The sequence below is a fragment of the Hyla sarda genome, chromosome 6 (genome assembly GCF_029499605.1).
Source record: "Hyla sarda isolate aHylSar1 chromosome 6, aHylSar1.hap1, whole genome shotgun sequence".
Lineage (NCBI taxonomy): Eukaryota > Metazoa > Chordata > Amphibia > Anura > Hylidae > Hyla > Hyla sarda.
The window spans coordinates 76,162,278-76,183,200 of NC_079194.1; the positions used below are offsets into that span (position 1 = coordinate 76,162,278).

General features: G+C 41.5%; 1 protein-coding gene across 11 annotated transcripts in view; it reads left to right on the forward strand.

Annotated features, from left to right (window-relative positions):
• The window catches only part of IQSEC1 (IQ motif and Sec7 domain ArfGEF 1), an 830,222-nt gene that overhangs the window by 760,330 nt on the left and 48,969 nt on the right, over positions 1-20,923 (forward strand). For all 11 annotated transcript variants that reach the window (XM_056524209.1, XM_056524210.1, XM_056524198.1 and 8 more), the window contains 2 exons: positions 3,211-4,463; positions 11,683-11,844. In XM_056524209.1, the coding sequence (XP_056380184.1) occupies positions 3,211-4,463; positions 11,683-11,844 (1,415 nt within the window). The remainder of the gene's footprint in view (positions 1-3,210; positions 4,464-11,682; positions 11,845-20,923) is intronic.

Here is a 20,923-nt window from a genome sequence, read left to right on the forward strand (position 1 = left end):
CAAAATGAGTCTCAGTAGTGTGTGTGGCCTCCACGTGCCCGTATGACCTCCCTACAATGCCTGTATTGGACAGTTGGTGGATGGAGCAAGACATGATGTCCCAGATGTACTCAATCGGATTCAGGTCTGGGGAACGGGCGGGCCAGTCCATAGCATCAATGCCTTCCTCTTGCAGGAACTGCTGACACACTCCAGCCACATGAGGTCTTGCTTTGTATTGCATTAGGAGGAACCCAGCGCCAACCGCACCGGCATATTGTCTCACAAGGGGTCTGAGGATCTCATCTCGGTACCTAATGGCAAACAGGCTACCTCTGGCAAACACATGGAGGGCTGTGCAGACCCCCAAAGAAATGCAACCCCACACCATTACTGGCCCACCGCCAAACCGGTCATGCTGGAAGGTGGTGTAGGCAGCAAAACGTTCTCCACGGCGTCACCAGACTCTGTCACGTCTGTCACATGTGCTCAGTGTGAACCTGCCTTTATCTATGAAGAGCACAGGGTGCAAGTGGCGAATTTGCCAATCTTGGTGTACTCTTGCACATGCCAAATGTCCTGCACGGTGTTGGCCTGTAAGCACCTGTGGAGGTCGGGTCCTCATACCACCCTAATGGAGTCTGTTTCTGACCGTCTGTACTACAGACACAAGGGTGCAATGCTCTGCATATACCCATATGTGTATATCGGTAAGCAGTGCACACCGCTTTACCCGTGGGGGTTTGTGCAGAGCATTCCACCCTTGCGTCTGCACTACAGACACAAGGGTGCAATGCTCTGCACATACCCCCATGGGTAAAATAGTGTGTATGTAGTACATATACACTGCTATACACATGGGGGGGGGGGGGGTGCAGAGCATTGCATTCTAGTATCTGTACTACAGACATGGGTAGGGTGCAATGCTCTGCAGTCTGCAAATACCCCCATGTGTATAGGAGTGCTATAGAAAAAGTGTAAAGTAAAAACAAATGAAATGTGAATAAACCGCCCCCCAATAAAAATTTGCTCCACCTTTTCCTATTGCTATACAAAAATCGTAAAAAAAAATAATATATTTTTACATATCTGATACTGCCACATGGCTAATTGTCTGAACTATTAAAATTAAATGTTAGTAAATCATGAACATTTTATTTTAATAGTTCAGACAATTAGCCATGCAGCAGTATCAAATTTACGCTGGTTTCTGTACAGGATCATTAATAAGGACCCTGTATAGCAATCGGCATACAATAAAATAAAAAAAAATGCTGTTGTTTGGTCACATCACATGCTAGAATACTTTCAATATCGCCATTGTACATGATTCTTCAAGTAGAATCAGCTGAACCACTTATTTTGGCATTTTGACAACTAATCGATTATTAAAATAATCGTTAGCTGCAACCCTAATATATATATATATATATATATATATATATATATATATATATATATACACATACATATAAAACAACAAAAACGTGGTCTCAAATGGCTGTAGGTGCTCAACCCCAAATGCAGTTGTACAATTGTGTATTTATGCTGGGGGAGCAGATCCTGCCCTTGTAGTCCGTTGCTAGGGGCGATCCCCAGCATAAAAATGCATACAATGGGGGATGCCTGCAGCGGACTACAAGTGCCACAATAGAATCCTACACCAGATAGACGGTGTGGATGTGTAACAATTAGAATAATACAGGAATGTAGGTGCACTACTGTGGTAGATGTATACAGTGACATTGGCTATCCCTCAACACTGATGTTAAAATTGAGACATTCGCCAGTGTATCCTTATATGAAGGACACACCAGAGCCCGCACACCAACGCCAAGGTTTCTCAAGTGGCACGGGACCTAAAACTAATGTACCTGTGCGTGCTAAGCAAAACCAGGGGCCAGTGGGCAATTACAGCACCATTAGGCCAACGCACAGCCTCCTCCCAGTTACCTCCAGTGTGGCTGGGCATACATACAATGGGAGGAGGGAGGCAGACTACAAGCCCCACATATACATATCTATCTATCTATCTATCTATATATATATATATATATATATATATGATTTTGTTTTTTTCAATGTAGAAGTAAATCAAACATGATCAATTGGAAAGTGTTTGATAAATTTTGTGCAGGTCACATTTTCTGTAATTTCTCTCTTCACATACACCAAAAAGCTAAGCTAAGTCTGGGCTGGTGTCGTTTTAGAGACTTTTCAGTGGCTTTGCGCCTTTTTTGCGCCTTTTCACAAAAATGTGCAGTTCATAAAACCCTTCCATATCATGTGTATTGCCAAAATCAGTGGATTGCAACTCAAAATCAGTAGAAATGTGTAAACCAAAAGGTGCAAAAAAGGCGCTAATAAACCCTGCTTGCGCATTTTTTGTGCCTAAAGTCTAAACAGTCTAAAGACAATGATAAATGTCGGCCCATGTCTTTATTACTAGTAAAGCCAGGAGTGTATTTATTAGGAATCGGAAATTTAGGGTATGTTCACATTGCCTAATGTGAAGGGAATCTCCCCTCCCAGAATTCTGCGAGCGGAGATTCCATCTGGCGGCTGCCTCTGTAATACAGCGCCATCACCATTGACCAGTGCTTGCAGATGTTCGTGCAAAGAATGAACATCTTTGCATGAATCAATTTCAGAGGTGGAACTGTCCGTCGCTGAAATTCTGCAGTGTAAATGCGGATGACATATTTACACTAATGTTAGGAGTTCACACTGCGGAATTCTGACGCGCAATGTATTGCACGGAATTCTGCGCTAATTACGTAGTGTGAACATACCATTAAAGGGAGGATGTATACTTCTCTTTCCTGCTAGATCCACTTTTTTTTATTTATTTTTTATTTTTTTTTATACTCTGCATGACACAGGCCTTGGGCTGGTTTCACAGGGATTGATCTCTATGTTGGAGCTGTATAAATGAATAAAATAAATTAATTGACCAGGACAGATGTTTATCACTTGGTATAAAGATTGAAGGCTCCTATGTTCGAATGGATGTTTAAGTATTTAAAAAAAAAAACATATTATAATGTGTTGAAAACAGTAAGGACTCAATTCGCTAAATGTATTGGACAATCCAGCGATACAACTTTTAATTATGCAAAAAACACTGTTTATTTGCTAAATCTCTCACACCTCTTTAATACGCATTGACAGTTTGTGTTAGGCTATTTCTATTACAGTTTGATGATTCTCACTTTATGTTTCTTTCCTAAGGTGGAGATGCTGGAGCGCAAATATGGAGGCCGTCTCATAACCAGACATGCTGCACGCACTATCCAAACGGCCTTCCGGCAATATCAGATGAACAAGAATTTCGAGAGGCTTCGAAGTTCCATGTCTGAAAACCGCATGTCGCGACGGATTGTATTGTCCAATATGAGAATGCAGTTCTCCTTTGAAGGACCAGAGAAAGTCCATAGTTCCTATTTTGAAGGAAAGCAGGTGTCTCTGTCAAACGATGGCACAAAACTAGGGCACCGAATCGTGCAATCTGACTGTGGGGATCTTGGTGAGCAGACATCACTAAAATCCCCTGTTGCATCCAGCGATTTTGCTGATGCCATTACGGAACTGGAAGATGCTTTCTCCCGACAAGTCAAGTCCCTTGCAGAATCTATCGATGATGCTTTAAATTGTCGTAGTTTACATGCAGATGAAGTCCAGGCATCTGAACAAGTTAGAAGTCGAGAATTAGAAAGAAATAGTCAGATGAAGCCCGGCCATAATATTGATCACAGGAAACTTGATGAAATGACAGCATCATATAGTGATGTTACCCTCTATATTGATGAGGAAGAACTCTCCCCTCCTCTTCCTCTTTCTCAGTCTGTGGACAGGCCTTCCAGCACAGAATCTGACTTGAGACTCAGGTCAATGAACTCTTCTCAAGAGTACTGGTCCATGACTCATAAGGACGATAAGTTGGATACAGATACTAGCTGTCGGAGCACCCCATCACTGGAGTGCCAGGACCATCGGTCAAGAATAGACCATCTCCCTTTGCTTACCATTGAGCCACCTAGTGACAGTTCAGTAGATCTTAGTGATCGTTCTGAAAGAGGATCTATAAAAAGGCAAAACGTGTATGAAAGAGCTATTCACAGTCAGCAAGGAAGCCCCAAACATATCACCCATATTGCAACCAAAATAATCCCTAGGGATGATGAACAAAGCCACCATCGGCCCAGGCCTATAGATGCACAGCTGATAATAAATGGAACTGTAAACCGGCAGAGTAAATCGGAATCTGATTATTCGGATGGCGACAATGACAGCATAAATAGCACTTCTAATTCCAATGATACCATAAACTGCAGCTCAGAGTCTTCAAGAGACAGCATCCGAGAGCAGACCCTGAGCAAACAGACGTACCACAAAGAGACACGAAACAGCTGGGATTCACCCGCATTTAGTAATGATGTTATCAGGAAAAGACATTACAGGATCGGGCTCAACCTTTTCAATAAGTAAGTACAATGTTTTATCTGAACACTTGAGGGAAACACTCAGGAAAGCTTGAATATGATGGAATATGATTTACAGCAAGGATCTGACAGTGTCAGTGATCCAAAGACAGTAAGACAGGCCCTCTACTAGGCATAACAGTGAGGCAGCATACTAAAACTGTCTAGTCCATGTTTTCACCATCTGTTGGTTTGATTCATTTGTGCCTCAAATTTTTTTTTGTAATATTGGTGCAAATTGTTGCATCTGAAGGCACTCCCCCTTTAAGCAAAGCCACCCCCTTATTACTTAATGAATTCTGGAGCAAATTGTGACAGAATTCTGGTGCATTTTTAATAGTAGATCTGCCTCACTCTTTATCAGTTTAGTTTATAGTGTTGGGGTTGTCCGACAGGATAAAATTTATAAAAAGGGGAAGACTAGGTTAACAAAAATGTATAAAATCAGTACTCACCTTATTGACCTCTTGCCGCTACTGTTCCAACAGTGCACAATTCTTTTCTGACCTTTACTTGTTCCCATCTTGACAGAAATTGCCCACTTAGTAGATCAGTGGCTGCAGTGGTGACCGGTGTTAGCCTGTGATTGGCTAAACGGTCATTTCCTGGGATGAAAATGGGGACCAAGAAAGAGAATCAGTGGAGCCCCAGATACTATTGTAACTATGACAACGGGGAAGGGGGGGAGGTCCCCATTTTTCTTTTTTGTTTTATCCCACCAGATGATCCCTTCATTGTTTTTTCTAAATACATTTTAAAAAGGAAATGCCCACACGTATATTATTGGGTTTTAATTCTTCCCCATTCACCTCGTGTGATTCAGCACCTGAAAAGCTGTAACCTTCTGTCTATGTACAGGTTATGGGACAGAAGACAATTGGTTATATGAGTCTTGACAAGTTCCTGTATACCTTATTCAGTCATATATGTAAACCATAGTAACTCAGAGTTTATATGTATGTTTATAGAAAAAGCTTTTGACAGTGCGATCATGTGCTCTGATCTACTATTGTGAATGGTATCTGTGCCTTTGTGAAGGGATATTTACAGAGCTAATTTAGTGAATACAGGGAGTTTTGGCACCTTGGAGACAAGGGAACAAAGTGAACACATCTACCCGGCCCATATCTGTTGACTTAATAGAGAAAACAACTTTGAGTAAAACTATAGTGTTATCATTGTACAACAGATTTAGCTCTGTTGTCACTGCAGATACTATCATTGTCCTGTATTTGGTTAAATAGGCACTGTCATTTAAACAAACCTTGCATAGCTCAATAGTATTAGCAAATAAATACATATATATATATATATATATATATATATATATACAGGGGCGTAGCTAGAAACCACAGGGCCCCAGTGCGAAAAATTGCCCTGGGCCCCCTACCACCTAACGACCCTCTTCCCCAATCCCGGACGACCCCTTACTTGGCTGCACAAAGATATCAGTGACTGCAGCACTGATGGGACACATTCAGGGGAATACACAACAATATAAGTGACTAACAGGCAGGGCCAGACAGACAAAACAGGCATTTAAGAATAAGCAGCCCATTTTTCTGGAGGGGGTCCAACTGCTGAGACCCCCACCAATCACCCAATAAGCTGTTGTAAAGCTATAACTCCCATCATGTCTGGAGAGCCTCAGGCATTATAGGAGTTGTAGTTTTTCAATAGCTGGAGAGCCACAGATTAGGGTACAGCATCACCCATCATCACTGTGGAACTTACAAGTGAATACAGCTCTGATGGGACAGTCAGGAGAAAACACAATGATATCAGTGACCTGAGTGACGTCTTCTCTGTTGTCTTTTCTTTTCTTCTTCATCTGGTCCAGACGTCAAGATATCTTCCAGCTCCATCTTCTCAGCAGAGTCTGACACCCAGACAGCATAGGTTCTCACTTTGTCAGTAGATCCTTATCCTCTGTATGAAGACAATAATCATTATTATTCTGCTAAATACTGCACCCCCTGAATATAAAACTACCGTCCACTGTACCTCTTGCATATAATACTGCCACCCACTGTACTCCCTGAATATAATACTGCCACCTACTGTACCCCCTGAATATAAAACTACCACCCACTGTACTCCTTGAATGTAATACTGCTGCCTCGCGATCCGCCCCGCGATCAGACATCTTATCCCCTATCCTTTGGATAGGGGATAAAATATTTTTGCCCGGAATACCCCTTTAATAAAGAGCAGTGTAAGCTTCTGTATTTCATACCCGCACAGCTCCACTTTGATCCCAGTACTTTGCAGTTTATGGCCCAGATTGATCCATCTGTCTGAGGACAGAAATGGTCTGATTTATCACAGCATTGTTTTCATTATACCAGAGCTTGTTAAAATATTATTGGTTGCTATGGGCAAATCAGACAGTGTTTGCCTCAGAATTTTTTGATAAATCTGGGCCATTTTGTTGACAATCTCTGCACTTCTCCTGGCCAGCATCTTCCATTCTGTAATGTGCTTCCCAGAGATTGGACACCATGTTTCATGTGACAGGTTTTCTTCACAATGTGGTGTAAGGACATGTTTATATTATGAGAATGGTTATGATTATTTAAATGGAACTCTATATGGTATTTAATGATATGAGGTTGTCCAGTCATTTGGTATATTTCATAGTGGTTGGGTTGCATTGAAAACAAGAAAGCTGTATACCTACCCCTCCCCCTTCCACGTCATTACCGGTTTCCACCACCATCCTCTTCTTCGGTACTTCTGCTTCTGTGCTAAGGGAGCAAACCGGATAAGTATACCGCAGCTTGATGAAATATTCCAAATGCCTAAACAACCCCTTTAAGTAGTTGTAGTAGTATTAGTGGGCTTATTAGCAGTGTGAACATAAGTGAACAATATGTGCACTGACTTTCTTGATTTTCAGTTTTTACCTACACACATTTTACATTTTCATGCTTCCCATTGATTATCCGTTGATCCATTGATAATTGACCAAACAGGCCAATGTTGCCCTGTGTAATAGGCCTCGTGAACAGCCGACGAACGAGCATGGTTTTATCATTCATCTACCACACATTGGCCTGTGTAATAGGGGATGTTCGGCCGACAAATGATAACATTAAGGGCCGCATGAATGATCCACAGATTGTTTATGAGACCTTGCCCACACGATAACCAATACATTTAATAGGCTCATTGAAAAAGTGCCAGTCTAGTTGAGCAATGCTCACATCAAGCAGCAGTCTGCCCATCTACCAGCCTAACACATATAAAGAGACCTGATGAATGCCACCATTTACAATAAACTTGCAGTAAATACTGGTTTTGGAAACATGTGATGGTAGCTTCTCTGCCTTTATATGAGTTTCATGATTCTCCTTCTAAGCTGAATGTATGAACCAGCCTCACCTAAGGATGACAACATAAATAAGACCTCAGCACCGCAGGCCGCTTAAAGATGATCTTCACCATCTGCTCCTGTCACATTCCCCAGCGGCCACTCTCACAGTCACTTCAGGCTCACACCCATTCATGCCTTCCCAGAGAATACGATTATCATGCACATATCATGGTGTCTGGTAAACTAGCCATAAACATTAAATAGTTCCAAGTTTGGCCATAAGCGATCAATGAACAACTGCAGGTGAAATACGATCTTTCACTTTGGAAGGTATTTTCACGAAACAGTTGTTTGTGTAACATCCAATTACACTATATACAGTCATATAAATAAAACTTATTTCCAGTTGATGACTTTCTCTCATTGTCGGCTGAAATTCTTAACAGATTTTCATTGTTATAGAAATAAGTCAATAAGGGTCCATGCACACCACGGACTGCCGTATCCCTGCTGTACCCAATACATTTCAATAAGGTCACAGGAATCAGCTAGTGACTCCAGTTGGCTTATTTTCCCACAGTATCCAGTTTTTGAACCGGACTGAAAAGCGCAGTAGTGGAAAAATGAGCCGACTGGAGTCACAAGTTGACTTGGCTATGCGGTATGGCACGGGTATGGCAGGAGGAGGTTTTAAAATTCCCCTGCACGATCTTGCTGCCGCATGCCCCAAACGTGGTGAGAGTGCAGTCTTACTTAAGTTTATATAATTTGCAGAACTGCATTGTATGAACTAAATGAATGGGTATTCTCTACTGACAAACAGGTTTAACAGAACACTGTGTGGTGAGATGTGAAATTGCATGGACAAAATTAGCTTTCTTTTAAAAGGAAACATATCCTGTCCAATGCATACAGCTAAATGTGATCACTTAACTACTTAGAGAACATTTCACAGCTCTCCTGGCATGTCTTTTTCAGTAAATAATTGCATTTCTCAAAATATAACAGATATGCAGCATCTTAACTTAGAATGCTACCTTGTGCCATTCCTCTTTTATTGCCCTTAGAAATGTATAAATAAATACTGGATGCTACCAGCTGGAGGTGTGTCTCTACACATCCTTACATTGTCCAATTGGTGCTGTCAGTGTTAAAGTACTTAGGGACACACCTCTTTGACAAAAAAAATGGAAACACCATTAAAAAGTACCTGTTGTATTCCACAAAAAAAGCTAGATGTTATTCAGTACATGTGTTTAGTACCTATATTTCTTTCACAAATACTTTCTTTGTGTTGCTCACTTGGTTTCTCATTCTGTGCTGTAAGGAGGCATGTCCTCACTCTGCATGACTTATCTTCCTCCTTGAGTCACTTAGTTTGTCCCTCCCTGTGTCACTTGGCTTCTCATTCTGTGCTCTAAGGGGACATGTCCTCACTCTGCATGACTCATCTTCCTCCCTAAGTCCGCTGTGATGTGCTGGGTCTTTTCATCCAATCACTGCAGGCTGCTCTGTAACCCTCTCCCCTTTTTCATTCAGATAGGACAGGAGAGAGCACAGAGGAGTGCTAGTCCCACCCTCACTTACTGGATTTTGTCCAGGCCTGTTCTTCAGCTGGGATAAAGATGATGCTGCAGCCAGACAGGATTATGTTCAGGATGGTTTGGGGAACCCTAGTGGTGTTTTTTTTTTTTTTTTTTCATAAGCTGTGATTTCTATAAAAAGGAAATAAAAATTTCTTATAAAGTATATTAGAAAGGGTATTGTTTTGCCAAGATGTAAAACATATAAAAAGTTTTCAAATCAGACACTGCCCATTTTAATTAATAGACATAGCACAACAGAGAGTGATAAGAAAATGTTTTCCAGAATTGACATTTTATTGTAAATACAAGTATTTACTTAAACAGCCAGGTCTTCTAACCTAATCGGTAAGGCTAAGTTTCCACTTGTGTTTTTTCTGTCAGTTTTTGGAATACTGCCACTACAGTTTTTGAGCCAAAGCCAGAAGTGTATTCAAAAGGAATGGGAAATATAAAGGAAGGACTTACACTTCTCCTTCCTTATGGATCCACTTCTGACTTTGGATCAAAAACTGCAGTGGCAGTATACCAAAAACTGCCAGAAAAAAACAAGTGGAAACTTAGCCTAAATGTGGCACACTTCTTGACATCAATTAACACTGTAACCCACAACTTGTGTTCTTCCTATAGTTAAAGCTAGCTGTGGTTACTGGGTCTACTACATAATTTTTGGCATTGAATGAAAGGCATTACATCCGCCTATAGAACTCACTACACCATATTTCCTGTGCTTCAAAATCACACTAGAATCTTTTGTAGATGAAGCATTCTTGTCTGAAAACAAAAGCCTTTAATCTTCGGTCATATTCAAAGTTGAAATTGTTCTCAGCATAGTCTGTGGATGTTTGAAGGTCACCTTGTGGTGGAAATCAATTGTTTTAGTATCTGGAAATGCAGTTTTACTTGTGTTGCTTGTGGAAAGAAACAATCCAGAAATAGATGTTGGTAATCAATGGGACTGTAAACAAGTAATATGCGGTGTTAGGGTAAGTTCACACCCGATTAATTAGTTGCAGATTTTACTTGCACAGGTAAAATATGCAGTGAATTACAACACTATGCAAGCATAAATAAATATTGACATTATTTACTTATTTTATTTTGCATAATCTTAAAAATTTGCTACATTGTTTGTTACAGATTTGCGTTGCAAAATCTGTATGTGCTACATGTGGATTTTGCTGTGGAATCTGTGCAAATTTAATTCCTAAAAGCTTTCAGCTGTCCGGACATGCTGGGCGTTGTAGTTTTGCAACAGCTGGTTGAAAAACAATGCATTAAAGGGTTAAAATATGCAATGAAAATCCACAGCTGCAACCAAAGGGCCATGCTCTAGATTTGGAAATCTGCAGCCTAGTCATTTTTCCATGCAGAAAATTGCACCTCTCCTTAGATGGCAATGCATTTTCAAGCAGAATCTGCAGAAACATTGAACAGGCTGAATGTTTCTGCAGACGCCAGGTTTTTTGCCGTATGCACAGTTCAGCACAATCCCATTGGAATCAATGGGACTATGCTGCAGCAGAATTTCCTAGCAGAATTCCACACAGATATTCCACAGCAGCAGAGTCCCATTGATTTCAGTGGGTTTCTGATGCACTGTTCACATCTGGCGCTAAAATTCAAATTCTGATGTTTGCAAAAAGAATAGACATGTCTATTCTTTCTGTGGACTCCCCGTCTATGAGATGACACATTTCTGAGCGGTCATAGCACCGGCATGTTTGTCGGCGCTCCGTTGTCAGGGGAATGTCCGCACAGAGATTTTCCATTGAAGACATTGCCCAGTCTGAACATGGCCTAAGTATGCAGAAGGTTGTCAACAGTCCATCTAATCTGTCAGAGACAAAAACTGGTGATTTTCCCCTAACATCCAATCACAGCTGAGCTTTCATATCTTAATGAGCTCTGCTGATATGAAAACTGATCAGTGATTGGTTGATAGGGGCCAATATCAATAATCACTGATCAATAATTCCTGTCCATTGTTTTCATCCATCCAGTTGACTGAATGTCATCAGATTTCTGATTGGTGCCTGCAGTCATGCTGAGATTTCCTGCTGCGAGAGAGGCAGACAGAGATATGGTTCATTTATAGTCTGTGCACAGTCCTGTTCATTCAGATGAGCAATGGGAATTACTGGTCTCATTCAGTCAATACTATTAGTCACTTATAGTTATTCTTTTTTATACTTTTATTTAATATATATGTAAATTTTTTTTAGGTTTGAGCATTTTTTCATTTATACTTTCAATTATGAGACAGAAAATTACTGTATTTTTTGGTTTTTGTTTCATGTAATGGCTTTTTCTCTTTCTGTAGGAAACCTGAGAAGGGCATCCAGTATCTCATTGAACGGGGCTTTGTACCAGATACCCCAGTTGGAGTGGCTCATTTTCTCTTGCAGCGAAAGGGACTCAGCCGCCAAATGATTGGAGAGTTTCTGGGCAACAGGCAGAAGCAGTTCAATAGAGACGTCCTCGAGTGAGTAAAACTTCTAAATATATGTTTTTGATGTTTTCTTCTTTCACGTTACATCTTATTACCGTATATACTCGAGTATAAGCCGAGTTTTTCAGCACGATTTTTCGTGCTGAAAACACCCCCCTCGGCTTATACTCGAGTGAACTCTCCACCCTCAGTGGTCTTCACCCTGGGGACCTCCAGAAGTTTCAAAACTACAACTCCCAGCATTCCCGGACAGCCATCGGCTGTCCGGGCATGCTGGGAGTTGTAGTTTTGAAACCTCTAAAGGTCCGAAGGTTGAAGACCACTGCGGCCTTCGTCATCATCCAGCTCCCCCCCCCTTTAGTTTTGTACTCACCTCCCCTCGGCGGGAAGTCAGGGTGAGCTGGTCCTGGCCATCTATGCTGCAGGGACCGCCCGGTGGGAAGGGATAGTCGTTCCGGGCTGTCCATCTTCACCGGGGGACTCTTCTCCCGGCCCCGGAATAGTGACGTTGCCTTGACGATGACGCACAGGGACGTTCATGCGCAACGTCCCTGTTGAATCATCTGGAGGTCCGCAGGTTGAAGAGCACTGTTCAGACATTGACAAGCGGTGATGATGAAGGGGGGGGGGGGGGATGATGACAGGTGGTGATTAGAGATGAGCGAACTTACAGTAAATTCGATTTGTCACAAACTTCTCGGCTCGGCAGTTGATGACTTTTCCTGCATAAATTAGTTCAGCCTTCAGGTGCTCCGGTGGGCTGGAAAATGTGGATACAGTCCTAGGAAAGAGTCTCCTAGGACTGTATCCACCTTTTCCAGCCCACCGGAGCACCTGAAAGCTGAACTAATTTATGCAGGAAAAGTCATCAACTGCCGAGAAGTTCGTGACGAATCAAATTTACTGTAAGTTCGCTCATCTCTAGTGGTGATGATGATGGGGGGATGATGACAGGGTAATGATGAAGGGGGTATGATGACAGACGGTGATGATGAAGGGGGGATGATGAAGGGGGGGATGATGACAGGGTAATGATGAAGGGGGGATGATGACAGGCGGTGATGATGAAGGGGGGATGATGACAATGACAGGGTGATGATGATGAGGGTGTTAATGATGGGGGTCTGGATGATGACAGGGGGGGGATGATGTATTTCCCACCCTAGGCTTATAGTCGAGTCAATAACTTTTCCTGGGTTTTTGGGGTGAAATTAGGGGCCTCTGCTTATATTCGGGTCGGCTTATACTCGAGTATATACGGTAACTCTTTTGCTGGAAAAGCAAACGACACATGCATCAAATGGGAGCCTAAGTGATATGTGTTTCTGTAGTAACAGAAATCTCAAATCCACACTGCAAAACGCAATGTGAGAGAGTAAAGTAATAGTATTTGGTTTGTGCTAGTGCATTCTTATATTTGTGTCTATAAGGACAAATTTGCTTTGGTGCCTACAAGAGAAGAAACCGCACCATTGCCATCACTAAACATGGTAAGCTGCATTCCTGTTGCCTTGTAGTCAGTCTTAGTTACACTCCTTGTTGCGGGTTTTATGGTCGTTTATATTATTGCCATAGCTCTATTATGTCCCATTCTTGCACGGTTTGTCCCAAATGTATATATACTATCAATTTGAATCACTATGAATGATATATTCCCTTTGGTTATAAATACCCCTGGTATTGAAATGTGCTATCTAATACCTCAGCATTTTGCAGGTCTAAAATGGGTGTGGTTTTGATTTGGTTTAGTTCTATAGATTAGTTCTATAGAGGGAAAAAAATATCACCACCCTGATATAATCTATGACTGTTGATCCTATTTACAATCAGCATTCTAAAAGTAAAAAATATTACTAAATCTGCTCTATGTTTTCAGTCTGTAAAATTACATTTTAATGGGGCTGTGATAAGCTCCCGCAACATACCGAATAACGCTTGCGCCTGTAAGTATGTCAGTGGCATCCCAACCCCATTGCAGTTCTCTGCTCCGCACCTATGTAGTATCTTTTTCTGCTTGTCAGAGAAGGAGAAAGCTGCTATACTTGCTCAGCATCTCCTCTGACTTGCTCTCTATCTCCCTGATGACATCCTTCTTACCAAAGCTGGTATCTTTCTACACTGCCAAAGAGGAGATCAAGGAAAAGCAGCACATCTATTCACCTCTGAACTCTCCGAGGAGAGGGGAAACACTAGGTGGCGCTATTATAAGTTTATAAATTGTATTCCTTCTGAAACATTATTTTAATGAGTGTAAATACAGTGATCCCTCAACTTACAATGGCCTCAACATATAATAGTTTCGACATACAATGGTCTTTTCTGGACCATTGTAACTTGTAACCAGACTCAACATACAATACTACAGACAGTCCAGATCTGTGAAACGTTTCAATGGCTGGAAGAACCGTCCAATCAGAATGGGCATTCACTGGTAAAACCCCTGTATTACTGAAGTGTATGCACTGACTGGCTGTCTGGTAGCACCACCTACAGTACAGGGAGGTATTACATGTTCTGTACTACTCTTTACCTGTGCCAGGGATAGCTGCTCCAGGTGGGGGCGGCTCCATGTTACTTTTTTAGCACATTGTGTGTACTGTACAGGACCCTGAAGAAGCTCCTGTCCTCTACATAGACAGTGATTACAGCTCCCAGCAGATCTTTCTTACTTTTATATGTAATGATTTGCTTTATATCTATTAGTTATCTACTTATTTTTCTTTATTCCTCACTTTTACCTATTTTTGGATGACATATTGGAGGCTTCAAAACCAATTACCAGGTTTCCATAAAGTTATGGTCTCCACATGCAATGGTTTTTCTGGAACCAATTAATATTGTAACTTGAGGGACCACTGTATCTTTTTCGGATTTTTTTTATAAAAAAAATAATATGATTCGTAGAATTATGCCTTTTGTCCATTAACTGTTTAAAGGCATTCATGTGGGTTAAAGCAAACCTCATGCTGTCAGGTCAGCAGTATGTCTCTCACCATATCCATAATATCATTTTAGGCTTCTTTAGGCAGTATAGGTCAGGGATTCAATTTATTTGCTTTTGGTAAAAAGAAAAAAAAAAAATTATATATATATATATATATATATATATATATATATATATATATATATATATACTCACTACAGGTGCCCCTTTACCTTTTAGCAATTTGATAGGCCAGGCAATTCTGCTCATGCACCAGGAAGATTAGGATGTTTTCTTCTACCGTAATGCTGCTGAACAAAAGAACAGCAGATAGACAACACAATGACTAGTAACCTGACTAAATAAATCTGTTCTTGTCATCCATAAGCAGTCCTGCATCAGTGGCTGTAATGTATCAGGGCCTTCTGGAATAGCTCTTCAATTACTACAACCTTCCCTGTCCTGGCATTTACAGAAGATTTGTGTTGAATGGCTTTTAGCGGGCTCCCGATCTCCCACAGGTTCACTCCGCAGTAACTGCTGGGTCCCCAGAACAGTCTCATTACCTTGTCACTTTTGGTAACATAATTAATTTATAGAGTTACCAATCCTCCAGTCCCTTCTAAAGCTGCCCCTGTTTGCACCGGGTGTCCTGCTGTGCCTAGAACTCCAGCATACTGGCTTTTTCCTTGTACCTGCTATTTCTTCCAATTCTACGAAATGCGTTAACGCCTCTTTGTCATGCCTAGTTTCAGGATCAATATAGCAACTAAAACAATCCATTACATATAAAATCTGTTCTATTCACTTTGGTGGCATTATCTTAAGGAGAATACTTAGCTGTTCTTGGACCTGGGGTATATCAGGTAGCAAGCAAACAATCAGGTATTGAAAACTGTTAATGGTTCTGTTCAAAATTCATAAACATTTTTGAGCAATTCCGTATTTGTACAAAAATATGCAACTTTTCCTGTGTTTTGTGCAACAATTCAGAGTGGTGCACATTTTTACTCCAGTTTTCTGGTAAAACCATTGAAAAATTTCCCCAAATGTGTTAACAGCAGGAAAATGGGCAAGTGTAAAGATCTTAAAGGGGTACTCCGCCCTTAGACATCTTATCCCCTATCCAAAGGATAGGGGATAAGATGTCAGATCGCCGGGGTCCCGCTGCTGGGGACCCCGGAGATCGCTGCTGCAGCACCCCGCTATCATTACTGCACAGAGTGAGATCGCTCTGCACGTAATGGCGGGCAATACAGGAGCCGGAGCATCGTTACGTCACGGCTCCGCCCCTCGTGACGTCACGGCCCGCCCCTGTCAATACAAGTCTATGGGAGGGAGCGTGGCGGTCGTCACGCCCCCTGTCATAGACTTGCATTAAGGGGACGGGCCGTGATGTCATGAGGGGCGGAGCCATGATGTCACGCTGCTCCGGCCACTGTATCGCCGTCATTACGTGCAGAGCGAGCTCGCTCTGTGCAGTAATGATAGCGGGGTGCCGCAGCGGCGATCTCCGGGGTCCCCAGCAGCGGGACCGTGGCGATCTAACATGTTATCCTCTATCCTTTGGATAGGGGATAAGATGCCAAGGGCGGAGTACCCCTTTAAGTGACTCTGATAGGGCTGAATTGTAATGGCTAGACAACATCTGAACATCTCCAGAATGGTTGATCTTTTGGGGAGTTTATGGTATTCAGTGGTTAAAAGCTACCAAAATCGTCTATGGGTACATTCACATGTACATAATCTGCTGCGAAACATGGATTGTATGTGTAACGTACCCTAAGGAAGGACAATCGGGCCTATTGATTCTCAGGAGAGTTTATTCTAGAAATGTGTGAACAGTTGGACACCTGGGCATTATCAGGCTGTGTAGGGATAAGAACGTTAACACCCAATTGTAGATTTATTCATACATTTCCAGGAGTATTAATAGAGAAAAAGAATAGATCCTCCAAAAGTTATATATCATTAGGAATGCAAGTGTCTTCTACAATAGATGTGTTGGGAGAGGTGATGGATCCACAGCTTTATATAAGTTATACTATCAAGAAGGGACAGGGTGTTGGGCTATGTTCACATCAGTGTTCAAAGCTTTGTTCAATGAACCAGCTAAAATAATGGGGCTTTAGCGGAAATAAAAATCCTGCATGTCAAAAATCATGCACTTCGTTAAAGTCTTGCAAAATAACAAATATATTTGTAATGAAGCCTGTTTTTTTTTCCAGCTAGAAACAGGGATGGACTGACAACTCCATGGGGCCCCCAGGCAATAGAGTATCATGGGGCCCACCATGCACCACCACCCATATAGATGCCCTGCCCACATACAATAAATACATTTTTTCATTCAAAAAGAAAAAATAGAAAAATTACAAAATTTTGCAATTTTTTGGGGCGTGTGGGTTCGTTTCTACGCAGTATAATTTATGGTAAAATTATCTTTATTCTGCAGGTGATTATTATGATTACAACGATACCCAATTTATGAAGGTTTTGTTATATTTTACATGCATAAAATGTTCTCATTCTGAACCCTATAACACTTTTATTTTTCAGTATACAAGGCTATATGAGGGACCATTTTTTTGTGCAATGATCTGTAATTTTTCTTTTTGTTTAGATGGGAATTGTTTATCACTTTTTATACATTTTTTTTATGGTATATGATGTGACCAAAAAGCAGCAATTCTAGACTTTGGTATTTTTTTTACATTTACGGCATTCACTGTCTCCTAATCTCATCACTGAGTGCTCACTGACATCACCCCCCCCCCCCCCCCCGATAAGTAATGTGACCTCACCAGCAGAATAGTGAGTACAGCTCTGGAATATAATACAGTATATAACTCAGGATCAGTACAGGATAAGTAATGTAATGTATGTACACAGTGATCCCACCAGCAGAATAGTGAGTACAGCTCTGGAATATAATACAGTATATAACTCAGGATCAGTACAGGATAAGTAATGTAATGTATGTACACAGTGATCTCACCAGCAGAATAGTGAGTACAGCTCTGGAATATAATACAGTATATAACTCAGGATCAGTACAGGATAAGTAATGTAATGTATGTACACAGTGATCTCACCAGCAGAATAGTGAGTACAGCTCTGGAGTATAATACAGGATATAACTCTGGATCAGTACAGGATAAGTAATGTAATGTATGTACACAGTGATCTCCCCAGCAGAATAGTGAGTGCAGCTGTGGGGTATGATACAGGATATAACTCAGGATTAGTACCGGTTAAGTAATGTAATGTATGTATACAGTGACCTCTCCAGCAGAATAGTGAGTACAGCTCTGGAGTATAATACAGGAGATAACTCTGGATCAGTACAGGATAAGTAATGTAATGTATGTACACAGTGACCTCACCAGCAGAATAGTGAGTACAGCTCTGGAGTATTACAGGATATAACTCAGGATAAGTACAGGATAAGTAATGTAATGTATGTACACAGTGACCTCACCAGCAGAATAGTGAGTACAGCTCTGGAGTATAATACAGGATATAACTCAGGATTAGTACAGGATAAGTAATGTATGTACACAGTGACCTCACCAGCAGAATAGTGAGTACAGCTCTGGAGTATAATGCAGGATATAACTCAGGATCAGTACAGGATAAGTAATGTAATGTATGTACACAGTGACCCCACCAGCAGAATAGTGAGTACAGCTCTGGAGTATAATACAGGATATAACTCAGGATCAGTACAGGATAAGTAATGTAATGTATGTACACAGTGACCCCACCAGCAGAATAGTGAGTACAGCTCTGGAGTATAATACAGGATATAACTCAGGATCAGTACAGGATCAGTAATATAATGTATGTACACAGTGACCTCACCAGCAGAATAGTGAGTACAGCTCTGGGGTATAATACAGGATATAATTCAGGATCAGTACAGGATAAGATATGAAATATATGTGCACAGTGACCTCACCAACAGAATAGTGAATGCAGCTCTGGAGCTCACATGTATATACTGTATATCAGTGTCCTCCAAGCAGGGTGCCTCCAGCATGCTTGGTAGTTTTGCAACAGCTGGAGGCACCCTGGTTAGAAACACTGCTGTAAACAGTGACTTCACACCAACAGATTGCAGGAAGAACTCACCAGGTACACTCTACACTTCTGGCTGCTTCGGGACCTTTAGCTCTGCCCACAAGTCACATGATCTTTACATCACCACAGGTCCTCAAAGACATCACATCTTCCAGCATTCAGAAAGTTCATAGCAGGTCCTGGTCTTGCAGTCACTGCCATTATGTTCTGTATGAAGATCCCAGTTTTTTAGTGACTGCTGACCAGGACCTGCATGATGCAGGGGGAGATTTAGGGTTGAAAAAGATTGCAGGTGCGGGCCCCCACACAGGACCGGGCCCTCAGGCAATGCTATAAATAACTACAATGATAATGTGGGAGATTTATCAAAAGAACAGTGGAGCAGTCGCCCCTAACAACCAGACAGATTGTAATTGGTTGCCATCGGCAGCTGCCCATGTCTACATTTAAAACAAAACTCATACATTGGCCCACATTTAGTATGCCTGTTGTGCTGGAATTTTGGCTCCACATGCACCAAAATTTTGGTACATTGACTATCTGCCAAATTTATTACGAGGTTTGCTTCAGAAAAAATAATAAAGTTCACTCAACACTTTTTATTTTCATACACCAAAAGGGATGAGTCTATATTTAAGCTATAAGACTAGACTTTATACATTGCATTATTGCCAAAATAAAATTGGTATTTTTTTTAGCACATGTACAGAAAACACCCCAAAACTGGTGCATGTCTACATTGCACCAAATTTATACATGGTCATGAACCAGAAAAGTAAAACCATGCACAATCTGTCTCAAACTAAGGGTAGGTTCACACTACGGAATTCCCGTGGAATTCCACGGTGTGAACTTAACATTAGTGTGAATGGGTCTCTGCGCGATCCATTCACACTGCGGAATTTCAGCGGCGGACAACTCCGCCGCTGAAATTGTTCCACGCAAAGAAAGAAAATGTTAATTCTTTGCGCGGATTCCGCGAGTACTGCATAGCCGTCAATGGTGACAGCGCAGTGCCCCCGAGGTATTTTCAGCCAGGGCCCATGGAGGTGACCAGTCACTCAGAGACCTTAAGGGCTTGCTGGGACTTGTAGTAGGACTGGACAATGTAATGCAGGCCATGCTGACTTGGCAGATGACAGGGACTTACTTGACTGAAGACTGACAAAGCTATGACTGTAGCTTACTTGCATTTGATGGTGACTGCAGGACTTGACTATGAGGCCTCCAACACTCTGTACACACACACTAGGCACGACTGACCTCAGCAAAGACTTATCTAGAGGGCTTATATGGGGGAGACTAGCAGGGATCACCTGGTCAATAATATCTCCTGGGTAACAATCACATGACATATCACATGTTACAACGCTTAAAGCAACAAGACATTTTATAATACATTATCATGCAGAACATATGTACAGAGGGGGGGGGGGGGGGGGAAACAAGTACAATGGAGCCCATGGGACACTGAAGGGAGACTGCCGGACAGGGCAGCAAGGGTACGGGGTAACACCTCCCGTACTGGGCCACCACAGGTGTATTAGGGTCGGAGTACCCCTTTAAGTTTTCAATAAAGATAAACAAAAAACAAAGAGTGTATGGTAAAAATCTCTGCACAGCAATATTAGGAATAGACACGGAGGTCCCAGAGCTCCAAGAGGAAATACAAAAACAAGTGAACAACAAAATGTCTGGGTGACACTGAGACAATAAGGTTCCCATCAACTTCCAACACTCAAGAAAGAAAGAGCCCAGAAGTCTACAAGCCAGAGACCCAATATAAAACCTATATATTGAGCAATGCATAGTAACTAAAAACCCAGAAGATAGAAGGAAAAAGGAGAAAACAGACAGAGGGAGGGAACAAAGAAAAAAAAAAGAGGGAGGATTCTAGCCACTGCCTCATTCCATGTGAAGGCGATTATTGAATTAATGAATGAAATGTAAGGGACTCCATAAACTGTTGCCAGGGAAAACACACCTTATGAAACATATCCATCCAGCCATATTCTTACGCTGGCTTACTTTATACTAAAATTGTGAACCAACACTCTGTGAAAAATTGTGACCAAAATTGGAATTGTGTTTTTGTCCACTACAAAT